This window comes from Antennarius striatus, chromosome 18 (genome assembly GCF_040054535.1).
Source record: "Antennarius striatus isolate MH-2024 chromosome 18, ASM4005453v1, whole genome shotgun sequence".
In the NCBI taxonomy this organism is placed as follows: Eukaryota; Metazoa; Chordata; class Actinopteri; order Lophiiformes; family Antennariidae; genus Antennarius; species Antennarius striatus.
In genome coordinates this window covers 3593927-3614837 of record NC_090793.1, presented here as the reverse complement: position 1 = coordinate 3614837, position 20911 = coordinate 3593927, and the positions used below count along the sequence as shown (strand labels likewise).

General features: G+C 41.9%; 1 protein-coding gene across 1 annotated transcript; it reads right to left on the bottom strand.

Annotated features, from left to right (window-relative positions):
* Nucleotides 1-4413: 4413 nt before the first annotated feature.
* On the bottom strand, nucleotides 4414-18298 carry ccdc18 (coiled-coil domain containing 18). Its single transcript, XM_068341667.1, has 25 exons — nucleotides 17924-18298; nucleotides 16600-16757; nucleotides 16394-16500; nucleotides 16104-16211; nucleotides 15895-15991; nucleotides 15690-15811; nucleotides 15301-15580; nucleotides 15024-15111; nucleotides 14694-14911; nucleotides 12786-12896; nucleotides 12488-12619; nucleotides 12240-12374; nucleotides 12080-12157; nucleotides 11857-11973; nucleotides 11554-11721; nucleotides 10390-10532; nucleotides 9500-9663; nucleotides 9169-9382; nucleotides 8337-8436; nucleotides 8077-8214; nucleotides 7216-7344; nucleotides 6966-7103; nucleotides 6106-6528; nucleotides 5354-6022; nucleotides 4414-4968 (listed from the first exon to the last, which is right to left on the bottom strand). Exons 2-25 carry the CDS (start codon nucleotides 16729-16731, stop codon nucleotides 4948-4950), a joined length of 4032 nt encoding a protein of 1343 aa, XP_068197768.1. The 5' UTR covers nucleotides 16732-16757; nucleotides 17924-18298; the 3' UTR covers nucleotides 4414-4947.
* Between the last annotated feature and the right edge of the window lie 2613 nt (nucleotides 18299-20911).

Sequence of the window (20911 nt, the reverse complement as noted above, 5' to 3'; positions counted from 1 at the left end):
TGTGAGCAGACTTCTTGCGTTGGGGTGTGGCAACTTACATTCCTGTTTACCTTTGAATATTGAGCACACAAGGATGACAGTGTCTACATCCTGTAGAAATGACACGCAGAGACTGACAGCCACAGATTTTCTCTATCATGTCCCAGGAGACAGAAGAACTTTTTGTGGATTATTCAGTTGAGCCAGGAAGGAAGGAAAAGGTGGGGGAAATGTTGCCACACGCAGGATCGCAAACACATGAAAGCAGACTGTAAACGTCTGCTCGTGTTCCTCATTTTGTTCATGCATTTAAAAGTAGTTCCACATTAGACTGACCCTCATGATATTCAGGTAAAGTGAGCCACTCAAAAACTCAAATGTGGAATCACACTGATGTCATTATTACATTAATTCTTACATAAAAACCTGATATAAGAATGTTTTTTTAATATTCCTTGGATCTGCATCAGTCTTATATATGGCAGATTATGATGACGCATCATTGTAAGTATTCTAAATTCTTATTCTAAACACGTCAGCTGTTAGGTTGGTTCTGATTTATTGCTCATGCAAGTTAACTATGAACATGAAAAAAAACAATAACTAATATCCAGTTTTTTCGCTGAACTGATATTTGGGGTTACTCATTAGCTACTAACTAACTAGCTGTCATTCATTCCTCATTTGTTTCCGGGTAACTTCTCACCAAGGACATTATTTTATCTCTAGTGATCGTCGGTCCGTTGAAACTCGGTGATTATTAGACTCGGTTTATTAGATACTCATGAGGTAATTCCTGGTTGGGCTCCAGATTATGGGAAAGAAGTTTTAACCCTTTACACTCCAGGCCCCTTAGGTCAGATGATAAAAACCTTAAAACTCTAACCAGAAGGTAACCAGGGGCGACCAGGCATTTTTTATTTCTGCCCCTCATCTCTGTAACAGCCTTCCTCTTACTGTACAGCCTTCAGAGGCTTCATGCTTTATTTTATGACTACTTCCTGTTTTTATTCTCCTGTCATCACATAAAGGTGTTTGTAATGTAATTATAATATTTTATACACACCTCTCTATCTAAATGCTTCCCTGTTTCATTTTGCTTTAATCTCACTATCCTGTCATTTTTAAAATGTGTTTTAGTAATATTATAGCGCGTTAGATAAACTGCTCCTTATTTGACACTTTTACTGGCATGAAATTTAAGACTTTATTCTTTTAATGACAAGCCACATCTACAGTATATCTGATATACATAAAAAAAAGATCATCACCTCAATATGATTGCCTTTTTCGTTTAAATATGTGCTCTTTACTCCTTTGACTTCCTGTTCTGTTGGTATACGTTTGTGCGTGTTCAACATTTTCTGTCATACATGACAGTTGATTTCAGGTTTAAATTTCACAGTTCAAAATTTCTCCATCTAGAAATTTTGCAGTGAATTTTGGAAAGAGCTTTATAAATAAAGTGATTATCTTGCCAGGATGCTAGTCTAGTTCTAATTTTGTCTCTGTTTGAGTAACGGCCGTCAGCATCGTGCTGAACTGGCCTGTTTATCTGTGAGCAGTGGGACACGACCAGTGCCAGACTGATGAGTCTTATCATCCAACAGGATGCAGCATGTGGGTCCAGCGGTTTGCAGCCGGAGCCCCATTGTGCCTCACACTGACAGCCGACCGAGGTAAATCCTCAGTGACAATACAACCAACCTAAAGGGAATTAGACTGAAAATGAGGGGCTTACGGCACGAGAGGTGACGCTAACTCACTGAGACAAACTGGAATGCTCTCAGGATGTCAAGTACGATTTCAAAGACCAACATCCCAACATGTTTATTCTTAATAATGTTAGAATAATAGTAAGACATTCTGATGATCGATTGGATGAAGCAATGACCTTCCATTGAGGTCAAGCATTATCAGCTGTGCCCAACTTTGAGTCAAACACTGGTTCTAACCCACTCCTTGTTTCTCACGGCGACTTTAAATTCATCCAAACAACACTGAGGCTAGAATCTGATTTCTAATTTAGGATTTGCACATTTTATGTTTGACAAATTTACAATAATTTTTGATTGTAATAGCTTTAAACAAGGTACAAATGCTGGCACAACATGAAGCGTTTCTGACGGATATGTTTTTAGATTTACAAATTTATAATTTCTACGGTTTTTTCGATATATATATATATATATTTATGAGCCCATTGCATATACATGTTTATATTGTACATTTCTGTTTATTGTGGATTTTATTGCTTTATGTGCTTTCAATTGCCCCTTAGGGACAAATAAAGTTTTTTTGAATTGAATGAATACAAAATCCTCGAAATAAACCCGACTTAATCTACGTTACTTAGCTTTGTTCTAGGTTTTTAGCTAGGAGGTTTGACTTGAACCTTTTGATGTGTTATTTTTCTTGGCCCACGTGTTTTAAGAATATTATAAGCTTTATCTCTAAACATCTTTCCTGAAAGTATCAGTTTACCAATCGGTGTTGTGGACGACCTGTAGCTCATTAGATCAAAATAATCCAGCCTAAAATAAATTAACGGCTGTGAAACTTTCTGAAAGCTCCTCTTTGACTCATGGTTTTGCTCTCTGTGACTCAGGACTGGATGTCATTAGCAGGTGATTCTGTTGACACAGCGACTGTGGAGGTCATGTGATCACTTTTGTGCCTTTGCTTTATTTGTTTGCGTGAGAAGCATTCATCAAATTTGGATGATGAGTGAATCCTGGATGAAGTAGGAGGTGGTTGAAGTTTAAGGTGGATCCGAGCGCAGATGCAGAATCAGATCTGACCTAAACCATAATTTATGGATAACACATAAATAATGAATCAAGAACACCATTCCACTGACTTGGAATGAGGCAGATTTGAGTCAAGCCATTTTCTAAACCTCATCACCATGGCGACCTCCTTGTGATGAAGCATGAAAACTGTAGCTTGTTCAGCTTCTCCTCTCAGAAACTCCATCCCAAATGGAAAGCACTCCCGAGTGTTTTCATGGTTTCATATGGAATGGAATAAGTCTTCATGTGTAGCTGTCACTATTCTGGGGCTGCTATTGTGTGGACAAAGAAAAGCACAGACGTGGGTTTTGTTTCTCCAAGTCGAACTTATCCTTATCTAAACGTGTGGCCGCTCAGATAACAGCTCCTTGGTGACGGCTGCAGAAAGACATCAGTCACGTTAAATGTCACGCAGGGAGCCGTCGGGGTCAGGAGCAGATCGATAACCTCTAATGTCCACCGACCTGACCTCCTGGATGAAGACATCCCAGATTTGAAATATAAATCACACAAATGAGTCACATTTTGGAACAAACTATTTATAGGGACAGAATAAAGGAGACGACAAACCACACACCAGGACCGCTGCAAAGTCAACCAACTCTAGTTTCTTTTCAATGCTTTCTGCAAAAACTTTTTGCATTCAAAAATTGATTTTTATAGCTTTATTTAAAAGTTATTTGTGGACGATTCTGTGCAGACCAATGAGACAAAACAAGCCAGAGAGGTAAATGAAGTATTTTCTTCAGGAAATAATCGGTTTGAAATCTCATGAGTTGCATCAACGCAAAAGCAAGAACTGCTTTTCTTGTGCAAAAATGTGTGCGACCTATTATGATGCAGTCCCCTAGTTACAAACTGCAATAAGGAAATAAAGCGCAGCTCAGCCACACGCGATTCACCGCTAGCAGAACCACATCCTCTAGAGCTCAAAAACAAGCAAAAAAAAAAAAAGGAAGAAGAGACTCTGGTACAACTGTGAAAATCAAACCATCCGAAGCGCTCATTTTAGATGACACCAAGTGTGTGACCAGAAGATTTACCGGCAGCAATTAAAACCATCTCCATGGTAACACACACACATATGCAGCCATAAACCTTGTGCACACAAATGCACACACAAAAAAAAGAGTTGACATTCAATAACTTTTGACACCGTTGTTGAGGAAATGCAAATATTAACAGGGTCCTAGTGTGTCAGCAGGAAATCACCGCGACACTGAGAGCGTTGAACCAGATGGTCGGACCTCAGGGCCAGACTACTGCTTGGAAAAGCCTTTCTCTATTTTTCTGTCATTTATGATCAAGAAACTACTGTGGGCTGATATCTTTGAGTGACCATTTGTGACACGAGGGACAAAAATACCCCAATCCCTCGTGCTCAGCAACAGTAATGAAACGATATTAAAAAATTTTAAAGGTATAACTCTGGAATAAGCTTGTTCTGTCTCGCTGAAGGTTGTATAAGCTGCCTGTTTTCTGAGTTTGGCATGATGGCTGGAAAGAAGAGAATACAGCCGGCCATGCTCCAGCCCAAGAAAACATTATGCACCAAAGAAGAGCCAAATTCACATCGCCATAATTTCCTTTCCTTTATTTAGGCTGTGCTAAACATATTCTGTTAGTATATTCATGTTACAAGGGCAGTGGTTTAAAATATTCTGTGGTTTTGAAAGATCCAGATCAAGATAAAGGGAAACTAACTCAGTTTAATATGGGGTGTAGTATTTTACTGGTATTACTGGTAATGATAACTTACTCTGTCAGAGGAAGTATGCTTTTGCTGGTGTTAGTTTGTCTGTAAACTCGAGTTTACCACCAATATAACCTCCTTCAGTTCAACAAACTCCGCACATAAAAAAACAAAAACACAAACATCTGCAAAGGACGGGAAAAAAACATCTTTTATTCACTTATTTAAAAACGAGGTAAAATAAAAGTCACTACAAAATAAAAAACACATTCTATAAACGCCCACATCTACAGGCTTTCAGTAACACTCATCTAAACTGATCCATTTCTTTTCTCTGACACACATCTCTGAAGCCTGATTTAAATATATTATTAAAGGGATGAGTGAATGGGGGATATAAATAAAAGTAAAACTACTGACACATAAGGTTAAACTAATATAAATAACTTTATTCCTTGCTGATGTCTCCTTGGTGACGGGGCTTCATGCGTCCTTCACGTCCCTCTAAAATTAAAAAAGAAAACAATCAGTATCACACAAACACTGTAACCTGTGACACAACCATGAACCCTGAAGATCCCACAAAACACATTTCTGTACAAACACAGAATCAGATTCAGCTTTGTAAAATGAAACTGATGAGATAAATGAATGAGGTACCTCTTATCTTTTCAAATTTCAAGAAAGCTTAGACTATTAAATAAATTAAATCTACGTCTTTTTGACACACTAAAACCTGTAAAGTGATATTAACAGTGAGGGTAACGAATTCTATTTAATGCTACAGGTGGTAAGAACACATCTACACTCAATTACTTTTATATTAAACCAAAGAACAATTATTTAGAGGAGCTGAATTTCTGTGTGATGTGAATTATGGGGTGGTTACCCTGAATGGTGATCCATGTCCGGCCTCTGAGAGCCCCGTGTGGCCCCATAGAGAAGGATCCTCCTGCATGGCTAAAGTCTGGTTCACAAACTTCAGCATCCCTGTGAGGGAACTCATGTCCGCCGCCTCCTGACCCCCCAGAGTGGAGACAGACTCTCGCCGCGACTCATCGTCTCCGTCTCGCGTCAGTGAGAGATTTTTGCTATCTTGTTCATCTACCATGTACGTGAGGGGGTTAAAGGAGTGGTCGGGCGTCGCCGTGGCCCCCGCTGCGCTCAGGCCCTGCCAGCTGTGGTCCACTGTGTCCTGGAGAGAGGAGATGGAGGGGGAGGAAGACTCCCAATCCTGCTCCCTCAAGGCCTCCTTCAGCGTGGCCTTCAGGCTCGGAGGGAGATCCAGGGAGGAGTCGACGCCGCCGATCTGCAGCCAATCAGGCGTCTGGTGGCTCTCAGGTCGGGCAGACGTCGTACGTGTTGAGTTGTTAGAAGAGGAGGCGACAGTCTGGGGGTTTTGGGGGGAGGGTGGAGCGGAGTGAGATGAAGAGGAACGCTGTGGGGAGTGTGTGTGTGACAGGACAGGGAGGGAGAGTGTGTGGCTGTACAGGTGTTGTTGGTCGGCAGCTCGTTCCAGACTGGAGATCCTGGCTCGGAGACGAGTCACCTCTGACTCCTGCGGGAAAAAGAGAGCACAAGCTTTGAAAACACTGAAAAGATCATGAAGCTTTCATTCCTCTACACGTCTAAAGGATCTACCTTGATGAGCAGAGACTCGCTGGACGTCTCCATGGATTTCTCACAGGCCTGCAGCCGAGTCTGGAGACGTGCGACCTGGAGTGTGAGCTGCTCCAGCTGGAAATGGAGCTGACGGTTCTGGGCTCTGGTCTGCTCATACAGAACCCCGCTTTGCTCCAGCTGGGTTTGGTTCTGAAGAAGCTGGGATTGAATCTGGTCCCGGTGTGTTTGGAGGTCAACGTTTTGCTTTCGGACGTGATCCAGCTCAGTCTTACTTTGCTCCAGCTGGGTTTTAGTCTGATCACACTGGACCTTTACCTGCTCCAGCTCGTTCTGGCTCTGCTGGAGTTTAACGTTCAGCTGCTCATGAGTGGAGCGCATGGTGGAAGAGATCTGCTCAGAAACCCGGAGGAGCTGTCCTCGTGTCTGCTGCAGAGAATCCAGCTAAGTGTGGAGGGAGAACCATCATTAGGACAGGAATAAAATCCACCTTTATTTAATGAACAAATCAAATAAATTTAAAGATTTTAAGAAGACTGAAATACAAATTAATGAAAACCTCAACTGTGTGAAAGACCGATACGATAAAGACAAGGGAAATTGAAGTTTTTAGGAACTTGTACGGTGTTGCAGAAGTTTTAAAAGGAGAAAAAATCAAAAAGGGAACAACAATGACAACCATAAAGGTCGACCCAAAACCTTGACTAACATTTTTATTATGTCAATGTGGAACAAAAACTGCAAACAGAGCGGTAGGTGTCATGTCATGTTGTGTAAAGAACTGATAATGTAATCTTAAAATAGAAACTTCTCTCTCAGGTAATAAACTGGATCGAAGGCTGAGCACAAAAAACCGAAACGCGGCTCAGGATCTGGTTTACCTCCTTGTTGTGCCGTTCCTTCTCCGCCTCCAGCTCCTGCTCTAAAGAGGAGACTGTGCTCTGCAGCCCGGCCTCCGACTGCAGCCAGTGGGACTCCTTTAGCCTCAGGTCCTCCTCCAGGCTGCACAGCTGGACCTCCTGCAAAGACACACACACACACACACACACATGTGAGAAAAGTGATTCTTGAAAGTAGCAGATACTTAAAGGTCTCCCCCATTGTGATAATCATAAAATGTCCTGTGACTACCTTCTCTTTAATACCCAGCTTGGCAGCATCCAGCTCTCTGGTCAAAACCTCACACTGACGTTGAGTTTCTTCAAGCTCTTTCTGCACAGTCTGAAGTTTCTGTTGACACACTTGCAGCTCCTGGGACCCCTGACACCATCAAGGGTTAAAGTGTGGGCAGGAGGGAGACGGAGCAAAGATGGAATTTAATAAGAGTAGAGCAGAAATGTTATTTTGTGCTAATAAATATTTTACTTTTACTTGGTATTGATATTTCGGTTTCGTATCTTTAGGGATTGTTTTGGTAAATTATTAGGAGACTTTTGTATCATTACACACTGTGTCATGATAACTTGAAAGATGTTAATTTTATAACCAATATTGACCCAATCAGTTGTTTTCTCAGAATTTCTTGCAGTTTCTATTAAAGCTGAGTTAACTCACAGCAAAGTTTGAAAACTGTTTTTTCATTGTGTTTCTGTCTACTCATAACATTTGTTTTATTTTCTTTATCTGTCTACTCCTACATTCACGTTGTTTCCTTTTCTGTCTATTCCTACACTTAATATATTTTTTAAAGTGTAGTTTTTCTTCCTCTTGTCTACTCCTACCCTTCGTTTTGTTTTTGTTTCATTGTCTGGCTACTCCTATACTTCATGTTTTTTGTTCCTTTTCTGTATACTCCCACATTCACTGTTTCCTTTTTTGTCTATTTCTACACTTGATGTAATTTTTTATTGTTTCATGTAGTTGTTCTTCCTCTTGTCTACTCCTACCCTTCATGGTTATTTTTCTTCCATTTCTGTCAACCCGTACCCATATTTTTCTTATCATCTGTCTACTTCTAACTTTCACGTTGTTGTCTTCCTGTCTACTCCTAACCTTCAGCTTTTTGTCTTTGAGCTCCTTCTCTGCATCTCTCAGCTCTTTCTCTCTGGCTTCCAGACTCTGCTGCAGAAACTCCACCTTCCTCGACATCTCCTGTTTGTGTTCTCTGATGGCCACCTCCAACTGGGCTAGCTGAGGAAAAAGAGGAAAAAGGCGAAAAGAAAAACATGTAGAGGATCAAAAAAAAAAAAAAAAAACCTAAATGAAATATGCACCAAATTGCATTCTGCAAATTAAATGTGCATGTGAAGTACCAGCTTTGCTCTCTGTTGGAGCTCCCCCTGCCGTTCCTTCAGTGCATTGTCCATGTCTAGGACCTCATGAGTTCTCTCTTCCAATTCCCTCTGGGTCTCACTGTGAACCACATACATACTTTTATCAGATACCTATCTGGTAATAGTGGGAAAAAGTAAATAAATAAGCAAAATTATTGCCTTCTTGTATAATTTATACAGGAATGAATGCAGTGAAAATATCAGGACTTTTATTTTTAGTTTATTGTTGAACTTGTTTGGTTTGACCTTTGGTTTCAGTATTTATATTGTGCCTAAGGGTGTATACTTTACTGCTGTGCCGTTTTTGTATGAAAAATAAATTATGACTGCAATCTAGATAATGACAGGATATGAAAGCAGCTGCTCTTTTGTGTATCATCCTGTTCTGACGGAAAACTGAACAGGGTTTGATGCAGTCATTAGTAAAGTAACTAAAGACTAACTATTTGTGAATTCTTTGTGATTGTACATTCAGACAAGAGCTGGTTTTAAAATACTTCCACACAGTGTGTTTACAGTTTTTTTTATCATTGTTAGTGTGAAATTAGCCACAACAAATGACATGACATAACCTTTTTTCTTGAATAATAAAGAAAATAACTTATAAAATGATCATTAGAAATTCATATTATTACAACAGCACAAGTTTACAGAAAAAAGAACACACAAAATGTTGTTGAAGTATTTCATGAGGGAAACATGAGATCAGTCTGATACAGCAGAGGCTCTTATCTGTCCAACGACTCATGGGCGCCATCTTCATCTTGTTCCTGTGGGCAGAAGGATATCTCACTAGTGGGCGTATCCTCACCTAAGTCGGACGGTGAGGTCATCCACTGAGGCTTTCCGCTCATCTGCAATTGTTTGTGTTCTTTGCAGAACATCTCTGAGTTCTTGCAGCTGCTTCAGAGTGTCGGCCAACTCTCCCCGCACAGCCTGAAGCTGTCCGTCCAGGAACTGAACCTGCTGGGCACTGTTGAGCTTGTCTGCCTCACAGCGATGGAGCGTCTCCTCCAGGTCCATCACTGGGGAGGGCAAAGAGGGAGAGAGAACAAAAACTGTTTTAAAACAGAGGAAAATTAAGGTGCATGTAAAGGATGGGAAATTTAAAAGTCTCCTCTCTCTCACAGAAAAACACACACCGTTGTCTGTCTTGCGGATGAGCTCCCATTTCATGCTCTGCAGGCTTTCGTCAATGTGGCTGATCTGGGATGACTTGATGGCGACTTCCTTCTTCAGGCGCTGCAGCTCGGCGTCTTTAGACTCCAGCTCCCCTCGATACTTTAACGTCTCCGATGTCAGCTGGCTGCAGACGACACACGAGGGGAAGAAAAAACATTTCAACGTTTCTTATGTCGAAATTAAATATGTTACAGTACAATAAAGGGACGACAGCTGGAGGCGTGGAATCACCTTGTGATTACGGCTCCCATCGTTGTCCGGAGCAGTTTGAGTAGCTGAACTGAATTTAGAGAATGTACTGTATCTTCTAAAACAACTAAGTTTGAACGTGTCACTGAAAGTTAAACTAACCCCACAGATTCAAGTGACTCAGAAGAAACCTGACTCCCATCTACCGATTTCACACAAGTCAGAGCTCCATTTATAGTCAGATAATGATGAGAGTTGGGCAGGGAGGGGCTGCATCATGCCTTTAAGACACATGGGATGTGGTAAACTCATAAGACTCCATTGAGGCCTTTGCTGCAGGTTATATCAGAAAAAAGACACTAATGACCCCGGTTATAAATCGTACTCGAGACACCATATTATGCAACAGTGGATGATTGTTTTTACAAGTTCAACAAAGTAAATTTTAACATTAAATTATTAGGAAATACTAGGAAAATATAAACCAAAGTTACTTTAAAATATATGGGACTAAATGTAATACTTGACATGTTCATAATATCACGGATGGTGATTAAAAAAAACTCGTTAATTCAACCTGAATAGAAATATCCTGCATCTTAACTCCAGAGAACACTTTGTTCATCAGGCGAACATTAATACACGTGTGCATGAATCTCACCTGACCGACGCACTGAGTTGGACGTTCTGTCGGTTCACCTCCTCCAGATCCTCGTCTTTCTCCCAAGCTTCTCGCTCTCGGTTTCTCACCTCATCCTGCAGAGAGGAGCGGGCTTTCTGAAGCTGCTGCTCCAAGCTGGACACCTGTGAACAAACACAACATCAGCATCCATCATTATTTTATCCAAAAAAATAAAAGGACATTTATTCTATGTTTCTGTGACCTAATCTGCTACTTTAAAATGCTCCTTGATTATCAATCTATCAAACTGATCAGATGATCTGCTCAATGAATAGAGAGCACTAAGCTGCACTTGTTATGAAGGTCAGCTGATAAAATACGATTCAAACTTAAACCCCATGCTGATGGTTCTCTCAGGTACTAATACAGATTATGGAATGTTCAGGATTTATTAGTAAGTTTGCATCTACTTCTGCTCTTTTTAGACTTCTGTTAAAATAAGCTATTAATAAAAAACATGCACAAGCCTTTTTGATTTCTGTTTTACTTCAATACAGAAGAAGTGATACTGACACTCCTGAAAGAGAAGCTGCAAAGTAATTAAGAATAAATAAGCGCTAACTGTATAGCTAAGGAAAACTGACCGACAGACATTGATACTCTAGACTTTAAGATAATACTTTCTAATTTGAAAGTAATAATAATACTTTCTAATTTGAAAGATTCATTGAGCCTAATTTGGCTCAATGAATCTGCTGAGAATCCTTTAACATGTTAAACATTACATAAAATCACAGACAAATATTTTCTGATTTGTGATAAATGCAAGAACAAAAGTCGCTTCTCTGCCGCTCAACACTGTTATTAATAGAGACACAGCGAAGCATTGATGACATAAAAACACGCCAGCTCTCCATAGGAAACTGCCTCCGGACCTCAAGTTCATAACAGGATCATTCAGTTTGTGTTAGATTCCTGGTTAACAGGAGATTTATTTGGGGTCATAAGGGGACCTGCAGTACAAAACAAGTCAAAACCTTATTTTAAGGTCTTTATTATTCCCGTCAATATTGCGGGTTTAGAATTTGAATCTTCATCAATGCATATATAAATAAATTGAAAAAAGAAATTAGCATTGAAACATAAACAATGCCCTCCTGTTATGTCACTAAATACTACTGTTAACTTGGTGTTAAGACTCACCTGTGACTGCAGGTGGCTCTGACTCTCCTCAAGCTCACAGATGCGAGCGCTGCCCTCCGTTAACATGGTCTGCTGCTGCTGGAGAGAAAGCTGCAGCTGCACGTTCTGCTCAGTGGAGCTCTGACAAATCAGATGGGCACTCTGGAGCTTCTCCTGCAGGGAGGATACCTGGTGGGGGAGGAGGAGGAGGAGAAGGAGGGCAGAGGATGAGCTTCAAAGGTGGGCTTTGAGTTGATAATAGAAGAGAAGGGAGAGGTAGAAGATGGAAGAGTGGACACGTTCTCTCACAGACTAACACAATACCTTGTCATTCGTCTTCTGCAGCTCATTTTCATAGTTCTTCTTCATCTCCTCTGTCTTCTGTAGACACAGGTTCAGCTCCTCTCTGCACTTGGACAGGGACAACTGCAGTTCACGCACCTGATGTACGAATATAACACGAGTTAGGGAATATTGGTGGTTAGAATTTGATTTGTGGTTTATTGAATATATTTATTTTTCTTTGCTTTCAGGTGTTTTTACAAACCTTGGTGGCTGAATGAGTTGCTTGCTCTTTGAAACTCTGCAGCAGCTCCTCGCTGTGTCTTACCTCAACTTGCTTCTGCTGCAATTAAAGTAAATTCAAATCATCAGCTTAAACATGGATTGACTTTCAGTGACTGACATTTAAGACAGAGTGTCCTGACCTGTGTGAGCTGGTCCAAAGAGCTCTGTAGGAAGACGGCTGCTCTCTGAGCCTCATCCCGCTCCTTCTGGAGAGAGTTCAGCTCCTGCTCCATCTCTAATAACCGAGACTGAGCTTCCTCGAACGATAATTGCAACTGCGAAGGTGAAAACATAGTGGCTTAATATATCTCCCTTTTAATTGAAATGAATAGTGGCAGTAGTTCAGTGGAGGCAAAAACAACAACAAAAACATGCAGCTAAAAGTCACCATTTCTATTCTGTGCTGTTGCTCCGTGAATTGGTGAGATTGAGAGTTTTTACACTTTTCCAGAGACTGCTGGTATTCTCTTTGTTTTTTCGTCACAAGCGACTGGTAGTGCTGGATGGCGCTTGCTTTCTCCTGTAACCACAATAAAAGGGAGGAGTGTAAATTGTAGACCTTACAAGTGCAACAGATACACAAAAAAGACCTACGTCAGAAAAGCTGTGAACGATTTTATACTATCACTCAGGGAAAAAAAACATGGCAAAAAAATGTGAAGAAACAAAGAGTATGCATGTTGTACCAGCAGCTGCTTCTCCAGCTCAGTGTTCGTCAGCGCGGACTGAGTGTAGGCCGAGGTTTTCTCCTGCAGCTGTTTCTCCAGTGAAGCCACACGAGCACTTTTTCTTTTCAGCTGAGGTAAAATTTAGGAAAAAAAGCTGCTAAATGTGACAATAATAATAATAATAATAATAATAACAAGCACTGGTAACATGCCATTTCTATAGCACCATAAGTATTTAATGACATCCTATAAATTTATGTCGATAACTGAAAAACATACCTCTGATTGGGACTGCTATATAAATTATCGGGAAAATTTATATAGCATATATATAGCATATATATATATTATACACACACACACACACACACACACACACACACACACACACAAACACACACACACACACACACACACACACACACACACACACACACACACACACACACACACACACACACACACAGTGCACAGCAATAATGAGTACACCCTCTTTGAAAAGTAACATTTCAAACAATATGACAAGGAACACAAAAATATATTTCCAAAATGTTCACAGACTAAGTTAAACACAGGTTCTGTTGAGCTTTTGAACTTAAAACTAAGGTTAATAATAAAACTTAAGTTGTTTTTATTCTGTTTTAGTAAAATTAGTGTGGTGCAGAAATGAGTAAGAACACGGCCCAAAAGTGATCCAAAGATTCAAGACAGATGGAACTGCAACCAAAGAACAGAGACGTACAGGCAGGCAAAGAAAATTAACACCCAGGCAGGAGTGTCTTGTGATGAGAAAAGTTGAGGAAAATCGGAATGTAAGTGCACAACAGTTGGCTAAGGAGGTAGAGGCTGAAATTGGAGTGATTGTATCACGTGACACAATACACCATACAGTGCAGCGGAAAGGCATGAATGGGTGTCGTCCCCGAAGGAAGCCTCTCCTAAAGCTCAGTCACAAAAAAGCCCGCCCAGAGTTTGCCAGGGCCCATGCTGAAAAGGATGAAGGCTACTGGGACTCTATACTCTGGAGTAATGAGACCAAAATCAATCTTTTTGGAACTGATGGCTTCAAAACGGTCTGGCGTCGCAAGGGTGAGGAGTACAAGGAAAAGTGCATGGTGCCCACTGTGAAACATGGAGGGGGTAGTGTTCTTATGTGGGGTTGCATGAGTGCTGCGGGTGATGGAGAACTGCACTTCATTGATGAGATCATCATTTCGGGAAGTTTGTTGTCGCGCCAGTTTTCAACATGACAATGACCCAAAACACACATCTGAGGCAACTGCTGACTTTCTGGAGAGGAACAGGGTAAGAGTGATTCCATGGCCAAGTATGTCACCTGCTCTGAACCCTATAGAGCATCTTTGGGGAATACTGAAGAGGCAGGTTGAGTATCACTCTCCATCCAACATCCAAGCTCTAACAGAGGTCATCCTTGAAGAATGGAGAAAGATTGATGTGGTCAAATGTTGTCAACTTGTGCGCTTTATGCCAAGGAGACTTGGGGCTGTCATTGCAAGTAATGGAGGCCATACAAAGTACTAAATGTATTGGATGTAGTTGTGTTTGTTGTGGGGTGTACTCATTTCTGCACCACACTAATTTTACTAAAACGGAAAAAAACAAACTTAAGTTTTATTATTGACCTTAGTTTTAAGTTTAAAAGCTCAACAGATCCTGTGTTTAACTTAGTCTGTGAACATTTTGGAAATATATTTTTGTGTTCCTTGTCATATTGTATGAAATGTTACTTTTCAAAGAGGGTGTACTCATTATTGCTGTGCACTGTATGTGTGTGTGTGTGTGTGTGTGTGTGTGTGTGTGTGTGTGTGTGTGTGTGTGTGTGTGTGTGTGTGTGTGTCTGTGTGTGTGTGTGTCTGTGTGTGTGTGTACACACACACAATGAAGGGAGAGTAGATGTGAAGTGACCTCTTTCTCGGTGTCGCTGGCCTGGCTGACTTTGTCCAGCAGCTCCGTGTGGAGGCTTTTGTAGTGGGAGGCTCTCTGGGCCATGGAGCTCTGCAGGGTGGAGATCTCCTCCTGGGCTCTGCTCAGACGCTCCTGGAGCCTCTCCACCAGGAGGTTCTGTTTGGTCCGGTCAGCCTCCATCGCCTGCAGGACCCTCAGTACCTGCTGGTAGCCTTCCCCTGCACGAAGACCAGGAGACATAAAAGCTTTATATCATGTTAGGGAAGAGCATATCTGTTTTAATTGACCCAGATGGTATATCTCAGTGATATACACATCCTGTTAGCATACCTGGCTTTATCACCAGAAGGTGTGCAGCTCCTGAACAGTCTGCAGAGGGCAGCATACAGGGTCTGGCACAAAGCGGCCCCACAGCACCCTGAGATTAAAGTGTGACACGTGACAACAATAAACACTGAACAACATTACAGATGAATAGAACAAATTGTTTGGACAGCAACACTGGTATCAAAACCATTTTTGGAAAACTGATGTGGTCGATCAATAGTGAGTAAATAAAATCATGTGACATGGAAGCACAACGATAATAGATAATATTCCTCTCCACCTCTCGTAGATGCAACATGGCCAATATGGCCTCCAGGCTGGCCAGCTCTGCCTGGCTCTGCTGAGCCTCTCTGTGGCTATGAGCCACCCTCTGCTCTTGAGTCTCGGTTAAAGTTCGCAGGGCTTCCAGTTCCTTGTTCAAATAGGCCAGCTTACTGCGCTCCGCTCCGCACTCCGTAAGCCGCCGTTCCATTTGTAGCATCTTTTGTTCCCTTTCTTCAAGCTGAGTCTGTAACACAGAAGCCGAAGCCTTGACCTGTCTCAGGTCCTCCTTCAGCTGGCTGGAAGGAAAGATCTGGAATTACTTACATTAAACTCGATACCATTTATTTGGAAAGTCTTCATTTGAAATATCAAGTGCAGAAAAAAAATGAAGTAAGTAGTGCTGACCTAAGCATGTGGCTCTGCTCCACCTTCTCCCCCTCCATCACAGTGCATTTCATTTCCAGCTCTTCTTTTTGTCTGTCACACTCAATGAGACTCTCTTTGACTTTGCTTTCACTCTCAATCAACTGAAAAACACAAGAGAGAATAAGTTAACAGGCAATTAAAAATAATTCATTTAAAAAAAAAAAGTTGATTACGTTAAACTAACCTTTTGAAGTTTAACAGAAATGTTGGTCTTATAATCTTTAAGAGCTTCTTTGAGTGTCTCAGCATTTTGAAGTGCTTGGTTTCTTTGTTGTTCTGCCCTGTAAGAGATGAGATAGACATTAACATTAAAACATTAAAATTCATAACGTCGTGAAAGTCAATAATTAATTTAGTATACAAATTCCTCATAAGTCTAAATAGAAGGATCACCGTTTTCCTAATGCTGTCTTGGTTTCCAGCTCTTCTCTGAGTGCATTCAGCTCCTCACTGAGAGTCGCCACCATAATGTCACTGTGAGCCGCTGCTTCTTGGCTACACCTGGAAACACACGTGGATGTTATAGCGCCGTTCAAGAAGAGATCGTTACATCAGTTCTAAGGTAAAGACAATTCCAGTACTGTAGTGACTGTATGCCACACCTAAAAAAAAAGGCATCGTCTTCACACCATGTCAGTATCTGATCTTCACATAAACAAATAGATATTCATTTGCAAGATTACTTTAATTCTTCTGCTTGGGCGTCCAGCTCCTCCTGGAGGTGAGAAATCTGCTCACTCATGACAGTCAGATTGTTTCTGACGCCAACTGTGCGCCCTCTTAGGCTGGCCTAAAAAAAGATAAGCATGTGTCTGAATAACAACAACTCTATTTTTAATATTACTCTATTATAACCTAACAAGTTTTTTGCTTAGTGACGATGTCGTACCTGCAAGTTGAAGGTGGGCAGTTTATATTGCATAGCATCGAGGTCATTGATGAGGTGCTCATCATGCGGGGTCAGACAGGCGTTCTCCTGACGCAAGCAGCTTAACCTCTTCCCTGAGGGAACAGTGTCCATCTCAACTCAGCCGTTATTAAAAAAAGCTGATGGAATAGGAAGGTAGAACACAGGTATAAACGTGAAGAATGTGTTTATACTAGAGTTGTGTATGATATTCAGTATATCTGATCATTTTCATCTTAACCTTGTTCCTGACTCTAGAGCTGCATGACAGTGAGATCAAGCTCCCAGCAACATAATGGCTTCCAGCTCACCTAATAACAGGTTTTTACTGTCATGTATTGTGAAATAGAGTCAGCAGGGATCAGCAGGTCTAGTAGGATGAAGCCATGAAGACTCTTCTGCTCACACCTGACTCCATCTTTGTGCCCGTTTTACCATAGAACACGGGTGTCAAACTCATTTTCACCGGGAGGCCACATCAGCATAACGGCTGCCCTCAAAGGGCCACATGTAACCTATATATGTAACTAAATGTAACTCAGTGTAATATAAAATAAATTTAACTGCTCCCTAATGTTAAATAACTCTGAATTTATTGCTTATTCAAATTACAAACATTACAGTTTCACAGAAGACATTTGTTTGCTTGCTGCTCTATTATATTTGTCAAGTTATTAAACCCACAGAACTCTATCAGTCAAGGATCAAAACTATCCAAGCAAACAAATAAAAATAACACCACACAAAAGTTAGGACATTAACTTTGTTCCAAACGTTTTTGTTAAGAGTTAAAATGGGCTTAATTACTGCATTTTGGGAAATTTAGTTTTGTTCAAAGCACACGTTTGACCCATTTATTTTTAGACTCTGACCTTTTATGCTCTTTCGGGCCACATAAAATGATGTGGCAGGCCATATTTGTCCCCCGGGGGCCTTGAGTTTGACACATGTGGTTTTACTCATATAAGAACCCCAAATCATATCTGCCTGAGTCCAGCCAGCCAATGCTACAGCAGCAGAGACCATTTTACATATCAAAACAATAACATATAATGTGAGGTATGTTGACGCACAAATGACCTAACATGAGCTGTGCTGACAGGACTACTATCTAAGAAAATTGGTAGTAGTCCAATTTTCTCAGGTAGGTATTTAAGACAATTGGCACTTTAACACATGCACATATTAAAGTGAGAAACCAGTTAATTAACACATATTGGCACATGCAATATAGTGTTAGTGGCTGTAAGGTATTTGCAGCTATTAAAAGCTGATTTAAAATGCTCCTGTCATGAAGTTGGCTCACCTCGGCTGCTGTCCCACACTTATCAGGCCGGCATCCGTCAGTCGAAGCAATCTGACCACATCCTCGGCTAAACGCTTGTTTTCCAACATTAGGATACAAGGAGTATGCATTAGCTTCAGCTAGTCGTCACCTAATCATGGCATAAGATTTAAGGAGTTCAAGGAAGTTTTCCAATAAGTGTTATTGTTTGTAAATGTCTGAGATAATCAACTAATAATTCATCAATATACTATTACAGGCATCTGAAAATGACAGTACAGCCCCCTAGCTAGCATAGCTATGCTAACTAAACAGGTACACAAACGCTTGTTTAGTGAACGCTAACATTACAAACTACCAACCAGACAGCAGCGACATTAAAGTGAAAAATACATTTTGCTTTGTCGTCACAAAGATATTGTAAAATATGGATAAAAGTACTTCTGGTTCAATAAAAGTCTCAGTTTCACCATTTACTGTTGTTGCAAAGCGAAAGATTGACTTGACAAATTTGTACTTTTAATTCCCGCCCACATCGTAACAACAAATGGTTTGGTTGGACAGGATGAAGAGTTCCGTGACGTGATTGGCTTAAAGAGTTGTCAGAGTGAGTGCCGCGAACACAGGCGCGTGCTTCAGAACGGTCATGATTTAAAAGAAGCGTGACGTCACCGCTGTGGGTGGGAATACCCAGTCAAGCGGGATATTTTCACTTATACTGTATATATGAGTATATGTATGTTGTTAATGTCTTAATGTTACATTTTTGACTTCTGAATTATAAAACCTTAAATTCTTTAATGAATTAAAGCTGCGTAAAATGTAAAATTCTCTGTTTTGGAATAGGAATATATACTGAATAAATAGATAGATAGATAGATAGATAGATAGATACTTTATTAATCCCGGAGGAAATTGCATATATCCACTGCTCAGGCATTACTTAACAAATAATACTGGATAAACACCAGGAGAAAAGGAAACACTGACATCACAGGACATACCACAAGACATACATTACACTAACAGACACATGCAGCACTAACAGGACTTATATACTAAACTATAACTAAAAATATAAACAGTATAAAATTTAAAAATATTACAGTATTAAAATATAAACAGTATAAAATAAAATCTAAACAGTATAAAATTGAATTAAAATATAAAAACAGTATAAAAAATAAATAAATTTTATATATATATATATACAACAGTATAAAATTAAATTTAAATTAAATTAAATCCATTCAACCCCGTGCTGACCTCGCGACCTCCCCCCCGCTCCTCCTGAGAGAGTCATTGTACCCCCTGATGGCACGGGGCACGAAGGAGGACCTCAGCCTCTCTGTGGAGGCGCTGTGTGACAGCAGTCTGCCGCTGAAGGTGCTTCTCTGCTGGGAGAAGGTGGTGTGTAGGGGGTGCCTGGTGTTGTTCATGATGGCCTTAATTTTAGACATGGTCCTGCTCTCCAGAAGCATATCCACAGAGTCCAGGCTCAGCCCGACCACTGAGCCCGCTCTGCGGATGAGTCTGTTCAGACGGTCCATATCTCTTTTCCTGGCCCCCCCACCCCAACACACAATGGCGTATGACAGCACACTGGAGACTACGGACTGATAGAACATGAAAAGGAGCTTAGGACAGATGTTGAAGGAGGCCAGCCTCCTTAGGAAGTACATCCTGCTCTGCCCCTTCTTGTACACACAGTTGGAGTTGAGTGACCAGTCCAGTCTGCTGTCTAGCTGCAGTCCCAGGTACTGATAGTTTTCTACCACCTCCACCTCACTGCCTTTGATGATCACCGGCTGTGGAGAGGGAGGTGCCCGCCGGAAATCCAGAACCATCTCCTTTGTCTTGGAGACGTTGAGCTGGAGCTGGTTCTGTTGGCACCACTCCACGAAGTCAGCCACCAATGCCCTGTACCCCCCCTCATCACCCTCCCGGATACATGCCACTATCGCGGTGTCATCGGAGTACTTCTGTATGTGGCATGTATCCGAGTTGTGCTTGAAGTCTGATGTGTAGAGGGTGAAGAGAATGGGGGATAGAACGGTCCCCTGTGGCGCCCCCGTGCTGCTGGTCACCATAGAAGACAAGCAGTCCCCCATACGGACGTACTGGGGTCTGTCCGTTAGGTAGTCCGTAATCCAGCTCACGAGGTAGGGGTCCACAGCCATGGAGGTCAGTTTATCCTGCAGGAGCTGGGGCTGGATGGTGTTGAAGGCACTCGAAAAGTCGAAGAAGAGCACTCTGACGGCACAGCCCCCGGCGTCCAGGTAGGAGAGTGTGCGGTGGAGGAGGTACATGACAGCATCGTCAACCCCAACCTTGGCCTGATAGGCAAACTGGAGAGGGTCCATAGCACCCTGCACCTGTGGACGCATGAGCTCCAGGACCAGTCGCTCTAGGGTCTTCATTACGTGGGAGGTAAGAGCGACCGGTCGGTGGTCGTTGAGCTCAGTAGGGCGTCCTTTCTTGGGTACAGGGACAATGCAGGAGGTCTTCCACAGTGACGGGACCCTCCCCAGCCGCAGACTGAGGTTGAACAATTGTTGCAGGGGGTCCCCTAGTTCCGAAGCACAGGCTCGGAGGAGTCTTGGGGAGACCTTATCTGGTCCAGCCGCCTTGTAGGGACGGAGCCTCCTCAGCGTTGTCGTCACCAGGTCTGCAGTGATGATGGTCTCGGTCGTGGTGGGAGCAGGAGGTTGTGGCGAGGTTGGAAGTCCAGTGGTTGAGGTGGGGCCGTTGAGCTTCGCAGTTCTTGGAGTGGGCTCGGGAGAAGTGGCAGGGGTGGAAGGAGAGGAAGCACAGGAGGAGGGAGCATCAGTGGAGCGGTCTGTAGGGCCAGGAGAGGCCTGTAGGCCAGGAGAGGCCTGGGACGAGGAGCCGGGAGTGGTGGGGGAGCTGAACCGATTGAAAAAGCTGTTAAGTTCATTCGCTCGTTCAATATTCCCCTCCACAGTGCTGCGCCCTTTCCCGTGTCCGGTGATGGTTCTCATCCCATTC